This window comes from Vulpes vulpes, chromosome 5, assembly GCF_048418805.1.
Source record: "Vulpes vulpes isolate BD-2025 chromosome 5, VulVul3, whole genome shotgun sequence".
NCBI lineage: Eukaryota > Metazoa > Chordata > Mammalia > Carnivora > Canidae > Vulpes > Vulpes vulpes.
In genome coordinates this window covers 106,817,815-106,841,708 of record NC_132784.1, presented here as the reverse complement: position 1 = coordinate 106,841,708, position 23,894 = coordinate 106,817,815, and the positions used below count along the sequence as shown (strand labels likewise).

The 23,894-nt window shown below is 54.2% G+C and overlaps 1 protein-coding gene across 1 annotated transcript; it reads right to left on the bottom strand.

The window, feature by feature from the left end:
- Positions 1 to 17,963: 17,963 nt before the first annotated feature.
- HLX (H2.0 like homeobox) lies at positions 17,964 to 23,569 on the bottom strand. Its single transcript, XM_025991673.2, has 4 exons — positions 22,529 to 23,569; positions 21,568 to 21,747; positions 20,599 to 20,783; positions 17,964 to 18,717 (listed from the first exon to the last, which is right to left on the bottom strand). Exons 1-4 carry the CDS (start codon positions 23,118 to 23,120, stop codon positions 18,256 to 18,258), a joined length of 1,419 nt encoding a protein of 472 aa, XP_025847458.2. The 5' UTR covers positions 23,121 to 23,569; the 3' UTR covers positions 17,964 to 18,255.
- Positions 23,570 to 23,894: the final 325 nt, after the last annotated feature.

Sequence of the window (23,894 nt, the reverse complement as noted above, 5' to 3'; positions counted from 1 at the left end):
CCAGCCCCCTAGTTCCACATGGACCATGGCCTTGCCTGCGCTCTTGCCCCACAGGCCGATTATGACATAATTACTCCTGCCCTGTGACCGTGGGTCTAGCCAAGCCTGACCCTCGCGCTATCGATTCGCCCTGAGTCATTTATCAACAGGGTGGCTGACTCCCCATGTCTGAGTAAGCTGGAGAGGCATTTCATCAAGACATTTGACACCTTCCTTTGAAGGACAAACGAAGGAATATATGAATGCCTCTGATTAACATCTAAAGGGAGCCTGGCCGCCCTGAAATTGCCCCTCCATGGAGCAGCTCTCCGTAAATCCCACGGGCTCTCACTGGAGGGACCTCTACCATTTCAACTCATTTATCAGCAATTCCATCTGCTTCAGTTTGGGGCATTCCATGTGTCCTTGGTTCTGTAGTGTCAGGGCCCGGGGCTGCTCCCTCAAGAGTTTCTGGCCTCCACGAAAGGCCTAATCCAGGCCTGTCATCCTTCCCAGTGATAGCTGGAGCAGCTGCTATTTCTTCCTCCATAGCATGGTGGTTGCCAGAAAGTCTAAGGGGCCCACCATCTGATTTCCATGCTTGGAACTAAATCTGTGTGTGCATGATCTTTCCTTGAAACTGCAGGAGGCAGCTATGTCCCTCCACCTTTTACTCCGAATAGATTTAACGTCTTCTCCACGAGTGGTGAGCTCATCCCTGATCCCATTCAACTTCAAAAGGCCAACTGTCTCATTAACCTAATTGTCTGACTCTAAGTCACTTGCTTAAATTACCAACGAATGGATGGCCATTTCTGTCCAAACAAGATATGTTAAAGCATTCCCACTAAAAAGAAATTGCTTTCAACCATGACAGATGAATGTCTCCTTTAGAGGATTATTATAATAATTGTGGTAGATATGCTTCTGAGCCCTGAGAAATTTTTAAAAGAAAGACATAAGTGGTAAATTTGTGTAAATCACAAACTATGGAAGCTTTTCTCAGGGATAGCATTTTGAAAAGTTTGCCATTCAACCAAGCTATGCTAAATTATAAAGACAATCAAATGTCAGTACTATAGAACAGTTGTCCTTCTGGGGGGAAAAAAATATCCCTCAGGAAAAAGTATACTGAAACTATCAGTAGCCCCTGTTGGCTACATTAAACCTAATAAAATTACCAATGATAAATTTCTATTCAATGAGGGTTCCCTGCTGTGCTGCCTCTGCTGGCTTTACTCACAGGGAACCAGGCAAGGAGATTGAATTATTAGTTAGACTCATTTTATTGGTTTGGGCTTTGGGGGGCAATGGGTTATATGGGAGATTCTTTTCATGTTTTGTTTTTTTCGCTTCAAGAAGCAGCTGGTTTTGTCTTTAGTTTCAAATGTCAATACAAAAAAAAAGAAAAAAGAAAAAATCAGGGCAATCATTAGAAGGCAGGAATTTGTCCATGGGACCTTCTCAACACACCTGATGTCGATCCCAGCCGGTCTGCCAGGATGGGTGGCTCAAGTCTCACTGGGGAGAGAGGCCGAGCAGAATGGTGGTGGGCACAGAGGATAGGTGGGTCCAGAGGAGGATGGGAAGGGGATACCCTTTGGAAGTGGCAGATGGGGAAGAGAAGCTGTGAAGTGTGTGGGCCAGGAGCTGTGGAGCAGGAGCAGATGGCTGGGCCTTTGCAGCCCCTGGGGCCGGCTCACTGTAACCCAGGCCTGGCCCCAGCCTCTAGCTGATCCAAGCCCGGTTTTAAATTTCCATATGGAGATGGCAGCTACGGTATGCAAGGTATCACAGTTCCACTGCAAGTCTCCAGAACAGCATGGGGTTCCTGAAGACAAGATATGCAGCATAAATGCCTGGGGCTGGAACCTTTGGATGAGAGGGAACTATGTGCATTTCAGAAAATGGTTTCCTGAGTGCCTGGGATCCCATTACTGCTCCGGTCCCTTTAAAGTCAACCAAAACAGCCCTCTTCCACCTTAGACTAGGGCGCTGGGATATGAATTGAAATCCAAAACCTGGGCTGAAACTCAGCCTCAAATCTCTCAGACCATGTCCTCTAAACTGGCAAGACCCAGACCCAGGCCCCCATGAAAACACTGGAGCATGTGTGTAACCAGAACATGAGCCCCTAACTGTAGCCCAAGACCCTCCCCTGAGAAACACAGCTGAGTCCAGGACTATACTGGTGAACACCACTCAGCAGTGCTCCGGTATTTCTGGGCACCTTCACGCTGGCTGTTCTCCACATCCATGCTCTGCTCTGTTCCCAGGAGGCCAACTTAGTTCATGGGACACACTGGTAGGAGATCAGGGCAGGGAGCGTGGTGGGGGGAACACGGACAGGTAAAAAGCCTTTTTCCCTCCTGTTCCCTCCATACAGGGACAGGGAACACCATGATGTCAAGAGCTATGCCCTCTCTTCACCAACTGCAGCCTCCAGCAGCTCTGCTCCATGTGTGGGAGACTGAATAAAGACCCCCCAACCATAACCAGTCCCTAATCACCAGAACCTGTGACTGTTACCTTCTACGGCCATAGAGACATTGCAGATATGATTAAGGATCTTGAGATGGAGGGTTATCTGGATTATCTGGGTGAGCACTAAGTGCAACACAGTATGCTTCTAAGAGGGAGGCAGAGAGATATCTGACCTAGAAGGAAACACTACGTGACCAGAAAAGCAGAGATTAGAGTGACACAAACATAAGCCAAGGAATGCCAGCATCAACCAGAGCTGCAAGAGGCAAGATTTTCCCCTGCAGCGCCCTGAAGAAACCCCTGAATTTAGCCCAGGGAAACTCATTCTGGACTTCTGGCCTACAGAACTGTAAGTGAATACATTTCTATTGTTTAAGTCACCAAGTTTGTAGTCATTTGTGACAGTAACCTTAGGAAATGAATGCATTTCCCCAGCGCCTTAGAGCTGGGATGCTTATGGATCTCCAACTGTGGCCGGTCCTTCTACATCTCTTGTGGGTCCTCTGAATCCTGTCCAAAACTCACTGAATAGTCCTTCTTGAAAAAGTCTTCAAAAATCTGCTGAATGTGCCTTCTGTTTCCTGCCAGAATGCTATCCGATATATTCTATTTCACTCAAAAAGAGTTTAGATAGAATATCAAAAAATATAAATGGCGGGATCCCTGGGTGGCGCAGCGGTTTGGCGCCTGCCTTTGGCCCAGGGCGCGATCCTGGAGATCCGGGATCGAATCCCACGTCGGGCTCCCGGTGCATGGAGCCTGCTTCTCCCTCTGCCTGTGTCTCTGCCTCTCTCTCTCTCACTGTGTTCCTATCATAAATAAATAAAAATTTAAAAAAAAATATATAAATGGCATGAATGTTTTGTTTAATGAGAAAATTTAGGGGGAAAAGAAAATAAGGGTAAAAAAAAATATGATGCCTGGATGAGTATTAGTATTCAAAATCCACAGCAAGGGGACACCTGGGTGGCTCAGGGTCAGCCTCTGCCTTCGGCTCAGGCCATGATCCCAGAGTACCGGGACGGAGTCCCACATCGGGCTCCCTCCATGGAGCCTGCTTCTCCCTCTGCCGTCTCTCTCTCTCTCTCTCTCTCTGTCTCTCATGAATGAATAAAAAAATCTTTAAAAAAAAAATCCACACCAAGTATACATACATATAGCCCTGAACACTTTTCAGAAACTGGCCTGCAGAGCTCCCCAGCATCCAATGCAGAGAAAGGCATGACCAACTTAAGATTCCTAGTTCCTAAACCAGCCTGACAGCGGGAATCTCCTGGATATCTTATTAAACATCCAAATATCCAGTCATTACCTCATCCAAGATCGACTGAAGCGAAACCTAGTAGAAGAGCCGTCCGAACCTGGATTTTAATGAATATCCAAGATGAATTAGACCGCTCACAGAATCTGTAAGATAGGAACGCAATATGGGAATTGTAGACAAGGGCAACAGTGTTAACGATGTAAGAAGAAAGCCATCATCTCAAGACCTAACAAAATCTCCAAGGGAATATCTTTCCAGCTATGGCCAGGCACTATCTTCTATACTACCATATGCAGATGCGAGGGAGGCCTTAATACCAGGAGGGAGGCCAGGCTGAACATGAAGCGGATACACAGAGGTGAGAAACCCACACAAAACAGAGCCAGAGCCCTGATCAAACCATGCCTGAAACTCACACCACCACTATACCTTTGTGACCTTGCGAAGCAATAAATTTTTCTTCATCAGATGTGCCATCTTACATTGAGTTCTTTTACTTACCTCTGAACGCATATGTAGTATACCTATTGTATTTACCTATTTCCAATGGATGATTGTTTTTCAATTAAAAATGACCAAAAAAAACCTAAATTCTTGGAAAAAGATAAACTTCACCAAAAGGAAGCATTTGATTTTTTTTTTTTTTTTGGTAACTACAATTATTTTAGGGAATATCTTTTCTCTCTTCCTGCTGCACTGTACCAAAAACATTACTAAAAATTCTGACTTTTTTGTTTTCTTCATGATAGCTGCCCAACACAGGGTTTTAGATGAAACCAGAGACTAATCTGTAGCTTATCTTTCTTTATCTGCTATTGTAACAACTGTTCAGACACTGGAAACATTTCAAAGATCCAGTGACTTAACCCACCAGCCATCATTAACTCCCTAAATGTATGATGAGCATGCATTTAGGGGACATCACATCATCTTCAACCCCAGGGGACATCCAGCGCTTAGGCAGCAGCCAGCTGTTGGAACCCAAAGGGTTAGAGACAGAGGCATCAGTGGAAATGGCATATGTGGTGGAGCCTGGTTACATGTTGAGGACTCCGGCTGTCTTTTCCCAAACAGTTCAGCTATTTTGAATGACTGACTAATTGATTTCTTAACTGGAATGGTTAACAGGAGACAAAAGTATTGACTAAAATTCTAACCCCTGGAATCCCATTCCCATCAACATAAAAATATTACTGAAGGGGAGTTATTATTTAATGGCTACAGAATTTCAGTGTTGTAAGATGAAAAAAGTTCTGGAGATTGGGTATCTTAACACTATCGAGCTGTGTGCACTTAAAATGCTTAAGATGATCAATTTTATGTTTTGAAAAAAAATTTATGTTTTGTTTATTTCACCCACAATTTTGTAGACAAACTGATAGATACAGATAAAGATCTGAAAGGGGAGGGGAATTAAATTTTCTTCTCACCCAGTAAGGTTTGTATTTGTATATGTAATAATAATAACAATAATAATCATACATATGTACAGTATGTAATGCATATAGTAGTTAGCAGTTTCAACATGCCAATACTTAAGTACTCAAGCATTTTTCACTTATGATCGAATTTAATTCTCACAGTAACCATATAAAGAAGGTATTGTTATCATCGTTATTATTATTATTCCAATTTACTGATAAGGGAACTGAGTCATGAAGAACTTGCAACACTAACCCAGAGTCCTCTAGGCTAAGTTGAGATATGAGCCCATTCAGTTTCTCCTGAGCGTAAGCTCCCCACCACCAGCCATACTGCTTGTCCATAGTTTATTGTCAGAAATTATCGCACTCATTTGCAGAAGCAGAAATTGACACAGATTAAGAAAATGGTCCACCATCATGAAGATAACAAGTGCAGAGTCCAGACACAAATTTAGCCTCTCTACATCCAATGTCTATGTCCAAGGTGTAACCTTGAAGATGCTCTCAAGAGAGAATCTCAAACATTATTGGCCTCAAAACTCCTTAACAGATGGGATGAGCACTGGGTGATAGTCTATATGTTGGCAAATTGAACACCAATAAAAAATAAATTTATTTTAAAAAGAAACAACTCCTTAACAACCTTAAAAAGTATTGAGGGAGCTAAAGGACATTTATTTGTGTGATCATGTCCATTTACATTTACCTCTGATTAGCACTATCCAGGAGAACTTTCTATGATGAAGAAACATCTGCACATCTGTACTGTTCAGTTTGACAGCCACTGGCCACACGTGGCTATTGAACAATGAGATGTGGCTAGTGTGGCTGAAGAAATCAGTATTTCATTTCATTCTAATTAATTTCAATGTAAATAACCACACTGCACAGATACACATGGACGGCCAAAACGTATTTTTGGAATCTACTAGAATATGCACACACTGCATCAGCCATTAGAGCCATGACATCACCAGCCTAATGTGACCTTTGGGAAACTCCATTGCACCCTTGTGGAAAAATCAATAACCTTTTATTGTGAGAATGGTTTTGACTTTGACTTCCCGGATCCTCTGAACGAGTCCTAGAGACCCGGAGGGGTCCCAGAACCATACTCAGAGTCTTAAGGGGGCCCGACAGGCGCTCAGCTCCTTCCTGCTCAGGAGGATCCATTCTTCACCCACTCTGCCCTGGGCTCCTTCCCCACATTTGGGGGCAGTCCTGCCTGCCCCGCAGCTTGACTTCTCTCCCTCACAGACCCAGGCTCCAGGTGTGCTGGGGCTGGCCAGGGGTGAAGCGCCCTATCACCCCCAAAGCAGAGGAGGGGGAGCTGGCAGTAAGGAGAACATAGATGGTGGCACAGCTTTGCTGCAGGAGCATTTCTGCTCAGAGGTTCCAAGCCTCCAAGGCAGCGGGGATCAAATCAAGAAGTAGAAAGAAACTTGCAAAGTGAAATTCAAGATGCTGGAAAAGATGGAAAGGCCTCTTCTCCCTGGGGTCTCCCGCTTCTCCCCTCCTTCCGGCAGGCAGGAAAGAGGAGGCCGTTGGAGGGGGAGAGGAGAGGGCTTCAGAGGGTCTTCTGGGGCAACTCAATCAAAGAAATTATTTTCCCACAGACGAAGCCAAGAATATCTTAATGGCTTTTTCCTGATTGAGGAATAAATCTATTAATTTATGGCCCAGCCCCAAACCGGTTGTGTCAACCCCGCCCACCGCCTTTTTAAAAAAATGTGAGAAATGTTTCAAAATTCCACTCATTTTCATGATCCCCATCTTCCCTCTCCTACTTCTTCTTCCTCTTTATTCACCCCATTCTTTCGTAATCCACCCTGCTCCATTTTCTTTGCCCCCCCACCACCTCTTCTGCTATTTTCAAATGCATCACCACCTCCATGGTTGGATGCACCCCACGGAGAGGTGCTAACGCTTGGGAGACATGACTGCCCACCTCCCCCGTGCAAAGGGAAGACACCCACAGAAGTCATTTGAGGTCCCTGGAGAGAAGCCCTAAGGGCCCAGGCACCGCGCCGCTTGCCCAAAGGGGCCCGGTGCTCCCCAGACGCGTTTTGGCCAAGCCTCCCGAGGAGAGCACCCAGAGCAGCACCCTGGCCCAAGGGCACGAAGTCGGTGTCAGAGAGACTCACAGTGACTGCCACCCAGCACTTACCGCCCCAGGGAGGGGGGATCGCTGAATGGCCCGTCTCTAAGGGCTGGGCCACCCCGGTGCGGACCTGGACAGCTCTCAGCTCCTAGGGAAGGGGGCCAGGGGCCGATCCTTCCCAGGAGGATTAAGAGAGGGTAAATCCACCCACCCAGGGCTTTCTGCGGGAATTCAGCCGCTCTGGAAATAACGTGGTTATTGGAAATAACTAGTGGTTTCATTAGTTCCATGACTGAGATCCTGTAGGCTGTGGAGGGAGGGAGATGTAAACTCCGCTTGCCAGCTACCTGTCCTTCAGCGACTTAACTAACCTTTCTTTGCCGCGGCTTATTCATCTGTAAAATGGGGATAATGTCAGCAATCACCTAACTGGAATTTGGGGGGAAAAAGCAAGCAAGTCAAGATATAGAAAGTTTTTGCCACAGTGCCTGGCACATAGGCACCCCACCATCCGCTAAGTGGGGTTTACACGTGTTCCCCGCTATTATTTAATTAAACTGAGTTAGGCTGAACCCGCCTTCCAGGGCTAGGTGGTTACTCCACGACGACACCAGTGCTGGTGACAACATAAATAAAGGGACCTGCAAAAAATAAAAATTAATTAAAAAAATAATAATAAAGGGACCTGCTTGCTCCTCCGGGTGCCTGGCTTAACTCACAGCTCCCCGGCCCCCCGGAAAGACCGTGTGGACCCGCCTGGTGCTAAGCCAGCAGGATTGAAGCAAGAACACTGGAACCTCAGCTCCTGCTCTGCTCCGGCCGCTGCCCGCGCCGCCTCCAGGACCCCAGGCCCAGGGAACTGTGTCCCTTCGCCCCGACTTCCTGATGGGTCCTTAACCCGGCCGCCGGCAGCCGGGCGCACGGGCGGAGGACCGAGCCCTGGCCCCGACGACGAAGCTGGGAGGAGACGGCGCGGTGGGCGCCCGGGGGCACCTGTCCACACTCGGGGCCTCCAATCCCACTCCGCACCGAGGCCGCGCTGGCGGTATAGACGCGCCTGGCTCACCGCGCGTCGGAATGCAGGCCCCGGAGCCGGGAAGCTTGACTCGCGGAGCTGGGTCGCGGCCCCCGCCTCCCCCTCCACCCCCCCAGGACTTTGATTTCCAGCCGCGCCCTCCCGGGGAGGTTTACGGGCTGGGCGCTGCGGAGAGGAGAGACTCGTGGGCACCACACTTGGCCGCGGCCCCGGGGCGCGCGGGGCCCCGTCCTGCTGGTGCGCGGGGCTCTGGAGCCAGAAAGTGTACACAGACCATAAATCTCCTGCCCCGCCCGGCGCCGGGCCCCTCGCTCCGGCCCTGGGAGCTGCGGCCGGCTGCAAAGCGCTGCTGGGACCCGCCGCAGCTCCAGGCCGGTCGCATCCGTCCCGCCGCTGCAGGGGCACCCCCGGCAGCCTGGGGACGCGGGTCACAGGCTCCCCGGCAGCGGCGGGGGAGGAGGAGGAAGAGGAGGGGAGGGGTGGAGCGGGAAGCAGGCGAGGCCTGTAGGGATGCGCACATCGGGAGGCCAGGTGAGGATGGAAAGAGAAAGGAGCGACTGGGAGCACAAGGCTGGGGGGGTGCGGCCTCTGAGCCTTCTAGAACCATCAGATCTTTCCACGTTGGGGAGGAGAGGACAGCAAGTGCTCGCGGCCACCATTCCCTTACAGATGTGTTTGTAGCGAGCTCTCCCCGCCTTCGCTCGTCAACCTTCTGCACCAGCCAGGGCGCACCGGGAATGCGCTCTCCCTGGGGGTGCAGCCAGAGGATTCTCCGTGGATGTCTCTGTGGGGGTGTCTCCTCTCACAACGTTAAGTGGATATATGAAATAATGAGTGGAGTGATTCACAAAAAAGGAGAGAGAGAGAGAGAAAGAGAGAGAGAGAGAGAGAGAGAGACCAGAGCTGTTCTTCAAACTTTGAACTTTTCTTTGAAGAGAGAGAGTCGGGGAAACACACCAGTTCAGAATTGGGACCAGAGACCCCAGGGCTTGCGGGATCAGAGGTTTGGCCACGCCTCTTGCCAGCCAGTACCCGGATCCCATTACCCCACCCCGCTGCTCCTGCGACTGGCTGGCTGTACCTCTGGAAAAATGGGATCTTCGCGCCCTGGGTTGCAGGGAAGGTTAAATGAGATACAGGATTTTCGATTCTTGCTTTCAAAGTGGGAAGGGACTGAGTTTGTTTCCTCCGTTTTCCCTTGCACGCCTCCCCCATCCCGCCCCCAGCTTGGGTGCTTTCCAAGCAAAGACGCGTCCGGGACGGAAGAAATTAGCGAGGTAATGGTGGTAATAGTGGTGACAGTTAAACAATTCTCGCTTAGTGAGCGCCTTCTGTTTGCCAGGGTGCGCGTGCCCCAGACCGTGCCTGCGCCGGTGCCTGTGCGCGGTATCAGGTCCCCCAACCTCTGCAGACGGGAGGCTGAGCTAGCTGCCTGCAGGTTGCTGCGCAAACCCACCGGGACGCCAAAGGGAAGGCTTGGTGGGAGAGCTGGAGAGGACTCAGAAGGCAGCCACGGGTGTCCTCTCAACCATTCCTCTGCGATGGGAAAACCCAAAGAGGGGGAAAGAGGTGAGAAAGAAAGGTTCTGGTGGCTAAAACTGTGGGTTCAGACCACGCGCCTCAGGGTGCCTTCCTCTGGCTCCCGCCAGCAGCCGCGGATGGTCCCTAACCCAGAACCCGCCAGCAGGCAGTAGGGGCTCAAAGAGTGTATGCGTGTGCTAATGGGTGACAAGAGGCTCTGGGGGGCCCCTGTGCACCGGCACATCTCGCTTGGCTCCTGAACAATGTTTCTGATGAGGATGGCATCTTTCCGGCTCTTTTTCTTTTTTCTTTTTTTTTAATTTTAATCTTACGAGGCCATTCACTTTTTAAATAATAATTTTTAAAAAAAAATAACTGCCTTTCATTTCATTTTGGGTGGTAGAGGAGACTGGAGGCCTCCACCTCTAGAGCAGCCTAGCTGGCTGCGGGAGAGCTCAAGTCACACATCTTAGGGGCACCACATCCACATCATCTGCCCTGGCTGCCCCGAACCCCGCCACCATGGCCCAGCTCCCCTTAAAATCCTAAGTGGAAGCTTGCACAATCGCGAAGGGAAAGGGAGAGCCGGGCTCAGGGAGTGGAGGTGGAAACAAAAAATGGGAAAGGGTAAGGATGGCCAAATCGGGAAGGAAGACAAGGGAGAGTCCAGACCCAAGGAAATGCCAACATTTACATTCCAGTCGAAGTTCCATTTTAAAATTGTGTGCCACAGAAACATCTTAGGTTTGACTCTTTTCTATTTTTTCACCTATTTCTTCAAGCACGAAACTGCACTCTGAAAGAGAGAAGTCAACAGAGGAGGCAGCGACCTTGCAGGAGACGAGAACAAAGGGATTTGGCTTAGATCACCCGCGAAGGACCCCAGGCACTTTATGGGACGATTTTTCTGGGCACTGCGCACCCGCGGTAGGGGGGGGGGGCTGATGTCGGGACCAACCAGAGCGAGGTCGCGACCTGTGGGCCCTCGCTGACCTTGGATTGGGCTCTGGGCCACCCCTGCTGGGGATACGAGAAGACGGAGGACTCGGGACCCTCCACCACCCAAAGGAGCGGTGAACAGGGTGAGGGGTGGGCGGCCCCTAAAGGCTTGAGGCTTCAAGCACGGCCTGAGCTGGGAGCCGGGAGCCCAGCCACACTGAGTCTCAGGGACGCTTCTTTGGAGCGCAAGCGCGGCCTGTGAGTCTCTCCATAGACGGATCCAGAAAATGACCAGATGATCAACAGATGCCTGTGGGGATTGCGAGATAAGGAATCCTACTCGGTCATTAAGTCATTCGTTTCTTCGTTCATTCATTGGCTCTTTTCTTGAGCTCGTCTCACGTGCTGTAAAGTGCGGGGTGCACTCTTCACCCCATTCCGACAAACAAAAATAAACAGCCCTGATGAATCAAAGAATCAAAGCCCGGCTGAAATTTGCTGACCCTGAAATCATGGGAGGCGAGTGGGGGTGGGAGGCAAGGGTAGCTCGGGAACTCGGCAAAACTACCCAAAGCTTTTGTGCAGCAGAGAAGGCAAGGTGCGGACTCAGCAGCCAGCTCCCCGCTGTCCCCTGTGCGGAGACACCCTCATGCTGATCTTAACACCCCAAGCTGGTCATCAGGGAAGCACAGAAAGTTTCTGGGTCCTTACGTCGACTGCTCCGAAATGACTGTGGACCAGTCACGCGATCCGCAAAATGAGGCGAACGATGCCCATCTGCCGCAACATTGTACAGATGCACGTGCGTGAACGAGCGTGCCCGTCATCTGTATGGGGCACTGCTTGTGAACCCACTTTCTTGCTCTGCAGTGGACTTAGTATCAAGGACCCTTGTGTATCCTCATCCAGATGATCTGGGACTTCCAGGTCATCTCCCCCCAGGTGTCACCCCTCAGTAGCTCCGGTGCCTTGTTGCTTGGCTTCCTCCTATGTTCCCAGCGCTCACCACCCCATCACACCCTTCCTGAGGATTCCCTGGGACTATCAATAACCCCAAGGACCACAATAATGTGTTACTCATTTATTCAATAAACACTTCTTGAGGCACCTTCCCTGTACCAAGCACTGTGCTAGGTGCTAGAATTAATCTCACCATGAAGCAGAGCCCAATTCTGCCCTCAAGAAGCAGAGGGTGCCTTTTCCCAGCTAAATGGCCAGTTAATATTCTGTTTCCGTTTTGAAGATTTTCCCTCTAGGCGATTAGTTAAGAACTTAATAAAACTCCCGAAATGCCGTTTGTCCTGACATGATCTCAGCAGTGGGCACATATTTTTCCCCTCCTTGGACCCCAGATACTTGCCTAAGTTTTCCTCAAGCCTGAAAGATTGGAAAACGCTAGCTCCTTCTCCTTCCAACTCCCAAGGAAAACTCTGAGCCATAGCTACAAGCACCATCCCGAGCACCTGCTGTGTGCACAGGGCACTGGATGCAGTGCCTGGAGGACCAAGAGGAAGGAGTGCCATGGGGCATCTCATGGAGTCCGTGGGTCTGAGCTCAACCTCTGTGGATGCGCTTTCCAAACACTCTGGTGTTTTCTTCGAAAGGTTTCCCTGGGGACGTTGTGACTGCCCTGAATTCATGAGCCTCCAACTAAGGATTTAATTTTGGAGAGAGTAAGGCTTTTCCTGCATTTTTTTTCAACTGTGCAAATACTAATAAGGTAATACATGCTGCAATTAATGAATGAAGGAAGGAGGAATATAATAAGTGTGTGGTCCTGCTTGTATGCCATCTGCTTTCTCATTTCACATTTTACAATGCAGTTAATTCTCACGGCAGTTTCTGAGTTAGGTGATTTTGGTTATTTCTTATTATAGAGATGAAGAAACTGAAGCCAAGTGGTTACATTTTCCAAGGTCTCACATTTAGTAATTGGTGAACGAATGAATGCTTCTTGGGCTCCTCTGGGTTAGGGTCCCGCATGCTCCTTCGGAAGCCCTCGACTCTGAGCTCCACCTGCCGGCCTCTTCTCATACCTAGCCCCCAGAAAGAGTCGTTGGGGTCACCAAAGCGTTGCCCTCTGGGCATGGGTCAAGTGGTATAGCCGCTGTCACCTCCATGGCCTTCTATTCCTGGTCTGTCACCCACAGAGAACTGTGCAAAAGCAGGAGGCTCAGTATCTGGGACTAGGTCCCAGGGCAGGGGGAGAGAGCACCTAGCACAGTGGCTGCGGGGGCGGGGGGGGGGGGGGGGGGGGGGCGGGGATGAGGCCTCCAACCCTTTGTGTTGCCCAGAACCCCACGTGTCAGCAACCACTGAGGGGAGAGGAAAAACAGCAAGGATGATGCCCTATCCCATGAGCAGGGTGTGGTCTCAACCTTAGACATATTAGTAAAGCTAGAGGTGGGTACAGGCTGAAGAGCAGAGTATCAACACCAAAGGGACACCTCTCTGGGACTACGAAGAGGAAGAGCAAGAGGACCAACCAATGGAGTTCACAGTTCTGGAAGGCTCAGCATCTCTTAAGCCCTTTTTAGAAAGCAAATGAGTGTAACCATCCAGATGGGAACCAGCTTGGCTCCAGAGGACCCCTCCCCTTTTGCTCCTCCAGAAGCAAAAAACCCACAGCCTTATCCAAGGCCTGGCCCTCGCTCTCCAGGGGATGCTGGGCAAGTGTCAAGAACCCAGACTCCATCACCCCATCCTTAAAATGAAGAAGTCAGAAGTTATCACACTTGGGAGAACATCTGTGCTTGTTCATAAAATGACCGAAGGCAGAACCTCTAAGGGACCCAAGGGTTAACAATTCTCTGAGCTCACCTATCAGAGGCGCAGTCAGTGCCTGTTAGAGTCCGGGTGGGAGGAGGGGAGGGAACAGCCTAGAAAGTGCACCCTGCCCTGCATAGCAGCCAGGAAGTCCAAGGAGCGGCTCATGGGGGGATATGGGCTGCAAGTTTTAATACCCACATGCGTGGGGAGAACCCACAGAGAAGACTGTTCATTTGTCTCTAGGACACCAGCCAAACCCCTCACAACCCCGACAGGAAGACTGCGAGCCAGATGCATGCGTGAGCAGTTAAATCGGGGTGTATCTCCCCTAGCTGGAATACCTGCAGTTAAAGTTCTCCATGAACCCCAAGAGTTGGATCTTCACAAAGACCACGGAGTGTGCAACCTCCTCCCCAAAGGCTAAAGAAGGGGGATTGCCAGGGCCCTGCATGTTGGGGATCCTCTCCCCCCGCCTCTTTAAAGTAGGGTCATCATGTCCTTCGGGAGAACCAGCCTTTCCTCCTCAAAGGAAGACAAAGGGGGAGGAGACAGAGGCAGAACTGGGAGGAGGGTGCAAGACCTCAGCCTCCTGCCTCTCTTCCCCACTTCCTGCTCCAGAGCTGCCCCAGCCCCCCTTCCCACCTGCACCCTGGGGGGTGTCCGCTTGAGGTCTGCATTTGCTTGAGGGGAAGCCCGCTCTGCTGCTCCGGTGCGGGGATAGATTAAAACTTGTCTGGATAAAGCTCAAATCTGAACCCCTCCCAATGTCCCCTCCCCCCTGCAGATCCTGGTTCCTGCCCTGCCCTGGGGACACTTAAATTTCCTGGGACTGCGACCGCAGGGGAATCCGGGGTCGCCTTCCAATTAAATTGGCTTCGGGTACCCAGAACAGAAGGGACCAGCGGGCGGGGCACTCAGAGCTCACCTGCTCGGGAGCCGGCTTCAAACTAGAACCCCTGACCACACCCCGCTTGGGACCCCAGCTAGAGGGAGCAGGCCCAGGAAACATCCCAGAGCCACTGATCCCCTCTGAGGTACGGAGGGAGTCAGCGGGATTTGGAACAACGAGAGTCTGAGCAAGCCCCCCCGCCACGCGCGCGGTACCCACGAATCCGTGCTGCGTAGTGGGGTGAGAACAGAAGACTTCGCCTCGAAGGGTGTTGGGCCGGGATAGCTTTGACCTGGGGTGGGGGTTGGATGGGGGGACGGCGTGGACAGGCAGCGATGGCAATGCGCTCCCAGCAACTCCGGGCCTCCCGGTGCCCGCGCGGTCTGGACTGGGGCCCACGCGTGGAGCTGCACCGGCTTTCCGTGCTTGGGTCGGCGAGGCTTGGCGCAAGGAAACTTCTGGAGACCAGCGGGGCCCCCCACACACACACCACCACCGCCCCCCATCCTGATAGAAGAAGGCGCTTTGCAGGATGGAGAAGGGAGACCTCTGCGTGGTTTTGCTCAGAAAAGGCGGACACGGCCAGTGCCTGCCGGGCCTCTCCTGTGTGCGTCTGGCTCTGCGTTTCCCGGCGCCTCTGTGAGCCTGTGGCTCTGCATCCTACGTGTGCAACCGTGGTGTGCGCGCGCGTGCCCCCGAGGGGGGAGCCGACCCCTCCGGTCCCCCGCGAGACGCGCGATCGCCACCGGTCCGCACGGCCAGGCTGGGCTCGAAGCCTCCCCGAGGGCTCGGCGCGGCGGGCAGCACCGCGGCCGGGAGGCAGGGCCCGGCTCGGCCCAGTTCTGGCTGCTTTTCGGGAAGCGCGAGTCCCGGGCCGCGCGCGGCCAGAGCCGGGGGGGCGGGGGGCGGGGGGCTGGACTGGGCCCCGGGGCCCGCGCGCACCCGCCGCCGCCTGCAAGCCCCGGCCCCGCGGGCCTCGGCGGGCCTGGCGTGTGCGGCTCAGCGCGCTCGGCCTGCTCTTCGGAGCCTTAGAAATCTCGGTCTTCGTTCGGGAATTCCTAGCCTCCCCGGCCGCTCTCGGAAGCCTCGGGCGCCACCGGGAAAATACGCGATCCCTGGGCCAAGGGAGCCGTCCGGGCGCGAGTCGACCCGGCCCGAAATGCGGCTTTTGCTCCCCGGCACCAGCCCGGCCTAGAAAGGACTCTCTGTCCTGCGGCTGCTCATATTCCAAACGAACTTTTAAACTTCTCCTGGACTTGGGACACCTCGCTCCTGCTGGAAATGTGAAGGAACTCCACTGCCCAGGGCAGAGCCCCGCTATAGTTTCCCGGGAGAAATATTCAAGGAGGAGAGAAGGTGGGTGGCGCAGGAAGGGGCGCCTCCTAGGAACCCTCCAGGAGCATCCCCAATGCCACCCCAGGGCCCCGCAGCCCAGCTCTTCTCCTTCCCAGTATCCCAGTACAACAGTTTTGCTGTGCCCTACAGCAAACAGGATCTGGCTAACAGATCCTGGCCGTGCTAAGGCCCAACTGTACAGAAATCATATCATTACAGTCCCTGGGTGATTATTTCCTTTACTTTTTAAAGGAAGAAATGGGGCGGGGGGATTGGGGCAGCGGGCACCTCAAGGGCCTTGTGAGAGGTGAGAGGTGGAATAGCTTCCCTGTGCCTAAAGCACCAACTCCTCCCCAGTTGTCCTCTCCAGCTGAGCTCCTCTTCTAGACATACATGCTGCCACGTTGTTCTCCCTAATGCCAGCACTGGATTTCATTGCCTCCCAAAATCCCATGTCCTTGGAATGTTCTGGTTACAGAATTTCAATATTTCAGAGATCAGACGAAACTAATCTGGATAATGAAGGCAAAACTGAAGTACAGGGAAAATGCTGCTGTTTGGGAAGCAAAGCCTGCGGAAGGGTGGAGGGATCACTCCCACCCTGGGCTAGAACCCAAGCAGGTGTGGAGACTGCTGTGCCCAGAAACTCTGGGCACATTTAAAGATAATAGCTGGCTCACATTCCCATTTAGCTTGAAGTCCCTCCTAGAGCCCTCTACCCCTCTCTTCTCTTTCCTACACTGGACCACCCTAGTTGCTCCCACTCTCCACCCCACTGTGCACATTCGTCTAGAAGTTCAGCTCCATTTGGAGGCTGGGAGGTTGACTGGGGCGGGGAATGGTCAGCCTGGCACCCCTACACTGCACCAGGCCAGCAAAGGCTGAATCTGGGGCCTCTACTCTACAACGGAGGTCTTTTAATGTGCTCAAGTCAATGAGTCAAAATGGAGAAGCAGCTACACCAAATCAAGGAGCCACTAGGAGCCTTGTCACTCCAGCCAGGGGACTGGGATGTGTCCTGGGTTTGTTGACCTGAGCATCTCTGGAGTTGCACCACTCTCTACAGAGCATCCTCCCAGAAAACCAGCTCTTGACATGGACAGTAGACCTGTAAGGAGCTCGGTGCCAAACAGCCCCGCGTGATCAGCTTTGTCGGCAGTTTGTTTAAAAATCTCTCAACAGGGCTCTCTGCAAACTATGGACATTGCATCGTTTTGAGGAAAGGAGAGCCTTGAGAGGCCAGGTCTTGGAGAGAGGCTGGACTCTTCAGCCTTTCAAAAACAAAAAACCAAACCAGAACAACAACAACAACAAAAACTCAAAATAGCCTGTCCCAGTTGCAGGGTCGACGCAAAACAGGTATTCCAGCTGTAGTGTGATGGGGAAACTGCCTCTCACTCCTGGCTGCTTGGAGGTGGAAGGATGCGGAGGGACTCACTGGGCCCCAGCCGTGGCCTAACTGCCAGTGTGCCTGCGGGTGGGGGGTGGGGTTGGGAGACGCCGGCTTTTTTTTTTGTTTTGTTTTTTGTTTTGTTTTGTTTTTGTTTTTTGTAGACCCATCACTGGCCCAAGGAGAGCTAGGAGGTCTGAGCTCTGGTTTGGGCTCTACTTGGCTGTGGCCCTTTTGGGCACCTTTAAAGCCTTCTCAGGCCAGGCCTTTCGACCTAAACCACTGTGATTCATTCGTCCGTCTTTTCCTCTAGGACACGACATCCACCCCCCCCCCCTTAGCCATCCCTGAGCAAGGGGCAGATTGTGTAGGAATTGCCTCAAAGCTTCCACTCCCGATATATCTAGGGAGCGGCCGCCTTCAAATACCGACTGTGGCTGAAGGGACCACGGACCTTGCCGGCATCGCCGTCTTCTCCACTTCCAACTCCCTCTCCAGCGGAGGAAAGGCCACAGGCACACTCAGAGCACTGTGACTCGGAGTGGGGAGGCCGAGGGGCCTAGCAGATTCTGTGGCCACCTCGGCCCTCTGGCCACGCTCAGGGGAGCGGAGCACGGGTTCAGGCGCCCGGGGCGCAGGCTGTGTGGCCAAGGAGGCCTGTGAACGCTAAGCCCCGACGCGATCTCCATCTCCGCAGCGAGGCGCCTCTGAGGTCGTAGCTCTCTCCTCCCCGAGAGCGCTAGTCCCCCCTCCAGCTGCGCTCCGGGAGCGGGGATCCCCGGCCCTAAGGGCCGCACGGCCCCCAGCAAGCCAAGCGGCCTTTACAAACCGTAGTAAACATTTTATTTACAAGTTTGTGGCGTCCTAAGTGCAGCTCGTCTTTGCGCCACGACCCCGAGTGCGGGGAGGAACGGATTCGTCCAACACGTCACAGTGTGAACTGCTCGCGGCCTGGGAGAAGATGCTCGGCCGGCCGGCGCGGGGTGGGGGGCCTCGGGCGGGGGGCACTGCGCCCCCCCCCGGGCTCTGGGCGCGGCGGCGACGGGCAGGTGGCACCGCGGGGAAGGGGGCCCCACCGCCGCCGAGAAGCAGGCCCAGAGTCCGGGCCCCTTGCGTTGTGCAGTCTACAGGCCGCCCAGCGGTGCCGGGGCGGGCTCGGGGCTCTGCGCAGCGCCGCTGGGCGGGGGCTGGGGCGCGGGGGGCAGCTCCGAGGCGCCGCCGCCCCCGCTCCCCGCGCCGCCGCCGCCGCCGCCGCCGATGCTGGCGAAGCTGAAGCTGCCGCCGCCGCCGGCCGGGAGCAGCGCGCCCGCGGCCGAGGCCTTGATGACCGTGGTCTGGTGCAGGGGCCGCTCGGCCCCCTCAGTCCGCTCCGTGTCGCTGGGGACCATGTCCAGGGACTCGGAGTCGCTGCTCTCGCTCTCGGCCTCGCCCTCCGAGCGGCTGAGGCTCCGCTCCTCCTGCTCGCCGTCCGCCGCCGCCGCCCCGCCCGACGGCTTCTCGCCCGCCTCCTTGTCCTTGTCCTTCTGCGCCTGGGCCTCCTTGGAGTGCCGCCACTTCATCCTCCGGTTCTGGAACCACACCTTCACCTGCGCCGCCGCAGCACGTGGGGAGACAAGAGGGGACGCCGAGATGAGCCGGGGGTGGAGGGTGGGGGCGCGCCCCAAGGCCCCGCGCGCAGCCTGCAGCCGCGGCCCCCCAGCACCTCCAGACCCTGGGCTCGGCTCAGGGCCCCACGGCGGCCCAGCGAAGCCCGGGCCTAGGAACCCACGAGGACGGCTCCTCAAAATGTGGCCCTCCAGACCTGACCCAGAAATGACCCAGATGCTTGTTGCAAGGCGGAGTCCTGCACCTTGCCCTCACACCAAGGACGATTTCTGCTCTAAACCAAGGTTTCTTAGCCCCACCTGAGCCGGGACTCCCCGAGCATCTGATTAAACTGTGGACCCCTGGCCCAGAAAATATATATATAGCCCAGATTTCAAGGGTTGGGAGAACCAATGTTAATAAGAATCTCTGCTAAGCTAAGCTGGTCCCTTCCTCTACTGCCATTACCCAAGGCAAGTTTCTACAAAGGCAACTCTTGTTAAGGAGAAACCAAGGGAAGCACAGAGGGGCAAGAGGGTTCAAAGAGTTCATCCCAGTGGGGTGGGGGCACTGTCAGACTGATGGTAAAAAAGAGCATCTCCTTGGCAGTGTGTGTACTCAGAAGCTGATAAGGACCCTGCCCCTGCCCAGGATAAACTAATCCTTCTGCAGACTTAGAAAATGCTGGAATTAAACCTGTGCTAAGTGGAGGAAGGGGGTAGGGATGGGGTGGAGAATCTATATAAATATATACAATCCCCTGGGGGACCCAATGCTGTTCACACAAGTTCCAGCTTCCCTTTTAAAAATAACATCCACAGCTGGTGGAAACCGGCTGGGCTCTTCCAGTGTGTGTTGGGGAGGGGAGTTGTGTAATGGAGGACAGCAAGAGGCAGGGGCAGGGGTGCACCTAACGGAGCTATCAAAAGGTGGCCTGCCTTTGGCTTCTAGAAGCCCTACTCAGAAGACAGAGCACCCAGGGAGGAAGGGCCACTGCTGTGGGGTGTGGACAAAGGGTGGCTCTTCTATGTTCAAACCCCCCTCCCCAGAAAGTCCAGAGAAAGTCCAGTTCTTGAATCCGAGAAAAGAAAAAAAATTGAATTCAGAAATCGAATTCAAACACGATAGATCCACTGTGGTCTTGAATAAAATCCAAGTAGGCAGAAGCTGCTGAAATGCTCTTCAGTATTACAAGAAAATCTTTTCTTTCTCTCTCTCTCTCTCTCTCTCTCTCTCCCTCTCCCCTCTCCCCTCCTCCCCACCCAGAGATTTTTCATGAGAGTTTACGCCGCCGCTGGAAAATCAGCCTGACTCTGACTGCTGCTGAGTGCACTCCTCGCCCTGCTGGGGCTAAGTCATTCCGTTTGAAATGATGTTTTCACTTCCTCACAAATGGGGATTTCACAATCCAGCGGCAGCAGGAGGAGGAGGAGGGAGGAAGGACGGGAGGAGGAGGGGATAAAGAAACCCAACAACAATCTCTTGACTTTGGATTTTTTATCTCTTCTGAAATAAACTGCCTCCTACAGCGAACTGCACTACAGTCGAGTACATAATTATTATCTCCTGCGGCCTATTTGCTTTCTCCGCGGTTCTTTGGCCTGTTGGCCAAAATAAACACGCAGCGCTTGTTGACATACATCTTTGGGGATGGGCTCTTCTTTCCATCCTTCTCCCCACCCCAACCCACCCCACTCCACCCCCTCTGCCTGCCCCAAGTTTCGATGCCTACAGGGTCTCTAGAAATTCGGGACTTGGCGTTTCCCCTGCAAACGGACAGTGGGCCTGGGTGGAGGGAGACCTGGGAATAGGCCACGCTGTGCCCCCGCCAACCCGTCACCCTGTCACCCCGTCACCCCGCCACAAGCCGGATCCCGCTTTACCTGCGCATCTGTAAGGCCTAGCATCGCGGCCAGCTGTTTTCGGTCGGGCTTCGTGACATACTTCTGAATCTCAAACCTTTTCTCCAGGCCTTTCCTCTGCAGGTTGGAGAAGACCGCCCGCGACCATGAGCGCTTCCTCTTGTACGTCTGCGGCATGGTGTCCTTCGTGAGCACCGCGTAGGGACCTGCCACCGGGCAGTAGCGGGAGCAAGAGAAAGCAGGGGTCCACGTTAGTGTCCCACCCGAGGTCTGCTTGAAACTGTTTTTGTGTGAGCCATGGGCTCTGCCCCCATTCCAAAAGCCCTTGATGCACACGCAGAATGGCCTGTCAAGGGAGGAATCCCACAGCTCCGAGGGCTTTAGGCATAAGGCCTACAGGAGAGTGGAGTGGAGACGCCTGGGCGGTTCGACCATTAATTCCAAAGCAGAAACCTCAACCTAATGCATGGCCTTCGGGCACACAAGAAGGAGGTGAAAATGCCCCTTGGGCCTGAAGGATGCAGAGATGACAGCTTTGACTCTCCTGTTGTGCGTGTGTGTGTGCACGTTCCTGGAAGCGTGTGCACAGATAAAACCTCCTTGGGCAAAGCCTTTGAGGTCATTCCCAACTGAGTGTATGTTTAAAAAGCAACACTTCTTGCAGCATTTTCAAGCCACTTTCGGGACGCAAAGACTAGGGAAAGCCCCTTCGCCCCAGCCCAGGCGCCCACGCAAATGCTTTCTCTGTGGCACCCCCTCTGGGTCCCCCACCCCCTGCCCCCCTCCCCCGGGAGCCGCCCGTAGAGTGAGCTAGCTATCTGAGGACTCTTTCGGTTTCTGTCTCTGCACTTGGTAGCCTCCCGCACCAACTCCGGGATCGCTGCACCGAGGTGGCCACGTGAGGCGTCAGTCCCCAGTTTTGCATCAGTCGACCTGCGCCCGTTAGGCCGGCGCTCTCGGGGAGTGGAGGGGCGGTGAGGGTTTCTGTACCTGGAAACGTGTCTTGAAACTGATGCTGAACTGAATTTCTCGGGTTCGAGCTTAAGGGGCTCAGGATAGCAGACGCCTCGTTAATGGGATCTAGAGACGCGAAGAACTGGCCGGCGGAGGGCTGCAGGCCTGGGAGGTGCACCCCTGCCGGCCGCCCGCTGGTCAGCAGCGACGTGAGGTCTGCAGACAGGGAAAAGAAGAGCTGGTTACACCTCGGGCAAACCCACACTCCCTGAGGGAGTTGTGCCTTCCCACCCCCTCCATTCGGTTTTCCTGGAGCAAAGTGAGGAGAGACCCTGGCCTCCGCAAGGAAACCCCCTCTCCCGACTGTGGCCAAGGGGCGATGGGCAAAATGTTCCTGTGTGTGGCCCACACGTCCACGTCTACACATACAAGCGAGGAAGGGCTTTATAGAAAATGGGCAAAAGCACTTTCAGGTGCTTGCCTCGAATTCCACAAACTTACCGCCTCCCCGGGAGAAGGAGCCCCAACTCCACTGTCTCCTGGGAGCCGAAGGTCTATTTTTGTTTATCTACATTCCTTGAGTGGAATTCACTAGAAACCAGATAAATGGAAGGGAAAGTGTTCCCCCAGAGGGTTTTTCCTCCCTGTCAAAATTAATATGGTTCTCTCTCTGTAGATACGGGATTCAAGAGACAGATGAGAATCATTTCAGCAAATATTGACCCCCAACGATTTTTATGAATAATGACTCTGTGACGTGTGTTTTTAAAGCATCCCTGGATTCCTGTTTTGTTTTGTTTTGTTTTTTAACGCGGAGCAGGTGAGTTTTAAACCTAACGTTTCACAGTCTTCTTACAATTCACCTTCTTCTCCCTCGTTTTACCGGTTTGTCCTTAATTGTGCAAATACTCAAAGGCATCCCAAAGGGCCCTGGGACGGGGGAGTGCGCCAAGGCCCTGGTCAGAGGCCTGCAGCCTCTCGCCCGCCCAAGACCTACCTCTCAGCGTGTTGCCTTCCTTGACTTTGGGGTCAAATTCTGCAGACAAAATGCGGTCAATTCCAAATTTGAGGTCCTTGCTAGAGGGGGCCGGGGCCGAGCCGCTATGCGGGGGGTTGGGGAGCACCCGCGCCGCGGAGACCGGGGGCTGCAGGGCGCCAGCCCGGGGTGGCGGCGGAGGCTGCTGCGGCGGCGGCGGCTGTTGCTGCTGCTGTTGCTGTGGGTGATGGTGGTGGTAGGCGGCTGAGAGCGGAGACAGCCGCTGCGGGAAGCCAGCCGGGACCTCGGAGGGCGCCACCACCGGGGTGGGTCGGAGCGGGGATCTGGCGGCGGCTTGGAACGACGCGTGCGGGTGAGCCGAGCCCAAGTGCGCGGTGAGGGCGGCGGCCGAGGCCCCCGCCAGACCGTCCGGGGCCGCCCCCGGCTCCCCCACGCCCGCGTGCAGGATGTCTGCGATGCAGAAGGAGGGCTTCTTGACCGCGGCGGGGTCCAGGGGGAAGGAGCAGCCGCCCGGGCCGGCCGAGGAGCAGTAGGCGGCCGACCAGAGGCTGAAGTTGGAGGCGTAGAAGGGAGCCAGCCCGGCGGCGAACATTCTGGCTGGGTGCGCCGAGCTGCCGCCGCGGCCCGGCCCGGCCGAGCGGGCGGGTGGATGGGTGCGCGGAGCGGAGCGCGCTGGGTGCTGGGGGCAGCGGCAGCGCAGCCGAGGACGATCCGCTTTCGCTTCTCCGTCCGCGCCGAAGACAGGCCAGGGAGCCCGAGCGCCCCCGAGGGAAGAGGCGAGGCCCGGATCCCGGCCGGTCCCAGCCGCGGCCCCTGGCCTCACTTTAAAGGCGGCGCAGCGCCCGCGCTCCCCGCGGGCTGGAGGCGAGCGCGGGGCTGGAGGCGAGCGCGGGGCGCCGGGCGGCCGGGCGGGGGCCGCGGGGAAGCGGGGACACAGGGGCCGGCCACCGAAAGAAAACCCAAACAGCTAAGCCCGAAGAGCTAAATTTAAAACAACAACAATAATAATCCGTTAGTTTAAAAAAAAAAAAAAAAAGGTAATAAGAGAAAAGAAAAAAAAAAAAAAAAAACTCCTCTCTAAAAACTCCCAAAGTTTTGGCAGGAGCTTCGGAGTCAGACCCAGGGTAGGACCTCGATCCGAGCGCCCATTGGCCATCCTCCTGGCCAATGGGAGCGGGGAGTGGAGGGGAATTGGGAAAGAGGGGCGGGGCCTGGGGTGGGCGCGGCCTAGGAGGCGGGCCACGCCCCGGCCACGCCAAAGTGTTTGCTGCTGCCGCGTGGGCTGCGCAGGGGCCCGGGCGCGGGGGCCCGGGCGGCGGCTCGCGGGGCTGCGGACCCACATCGGACGCACAGAGTTGGTCCCGGA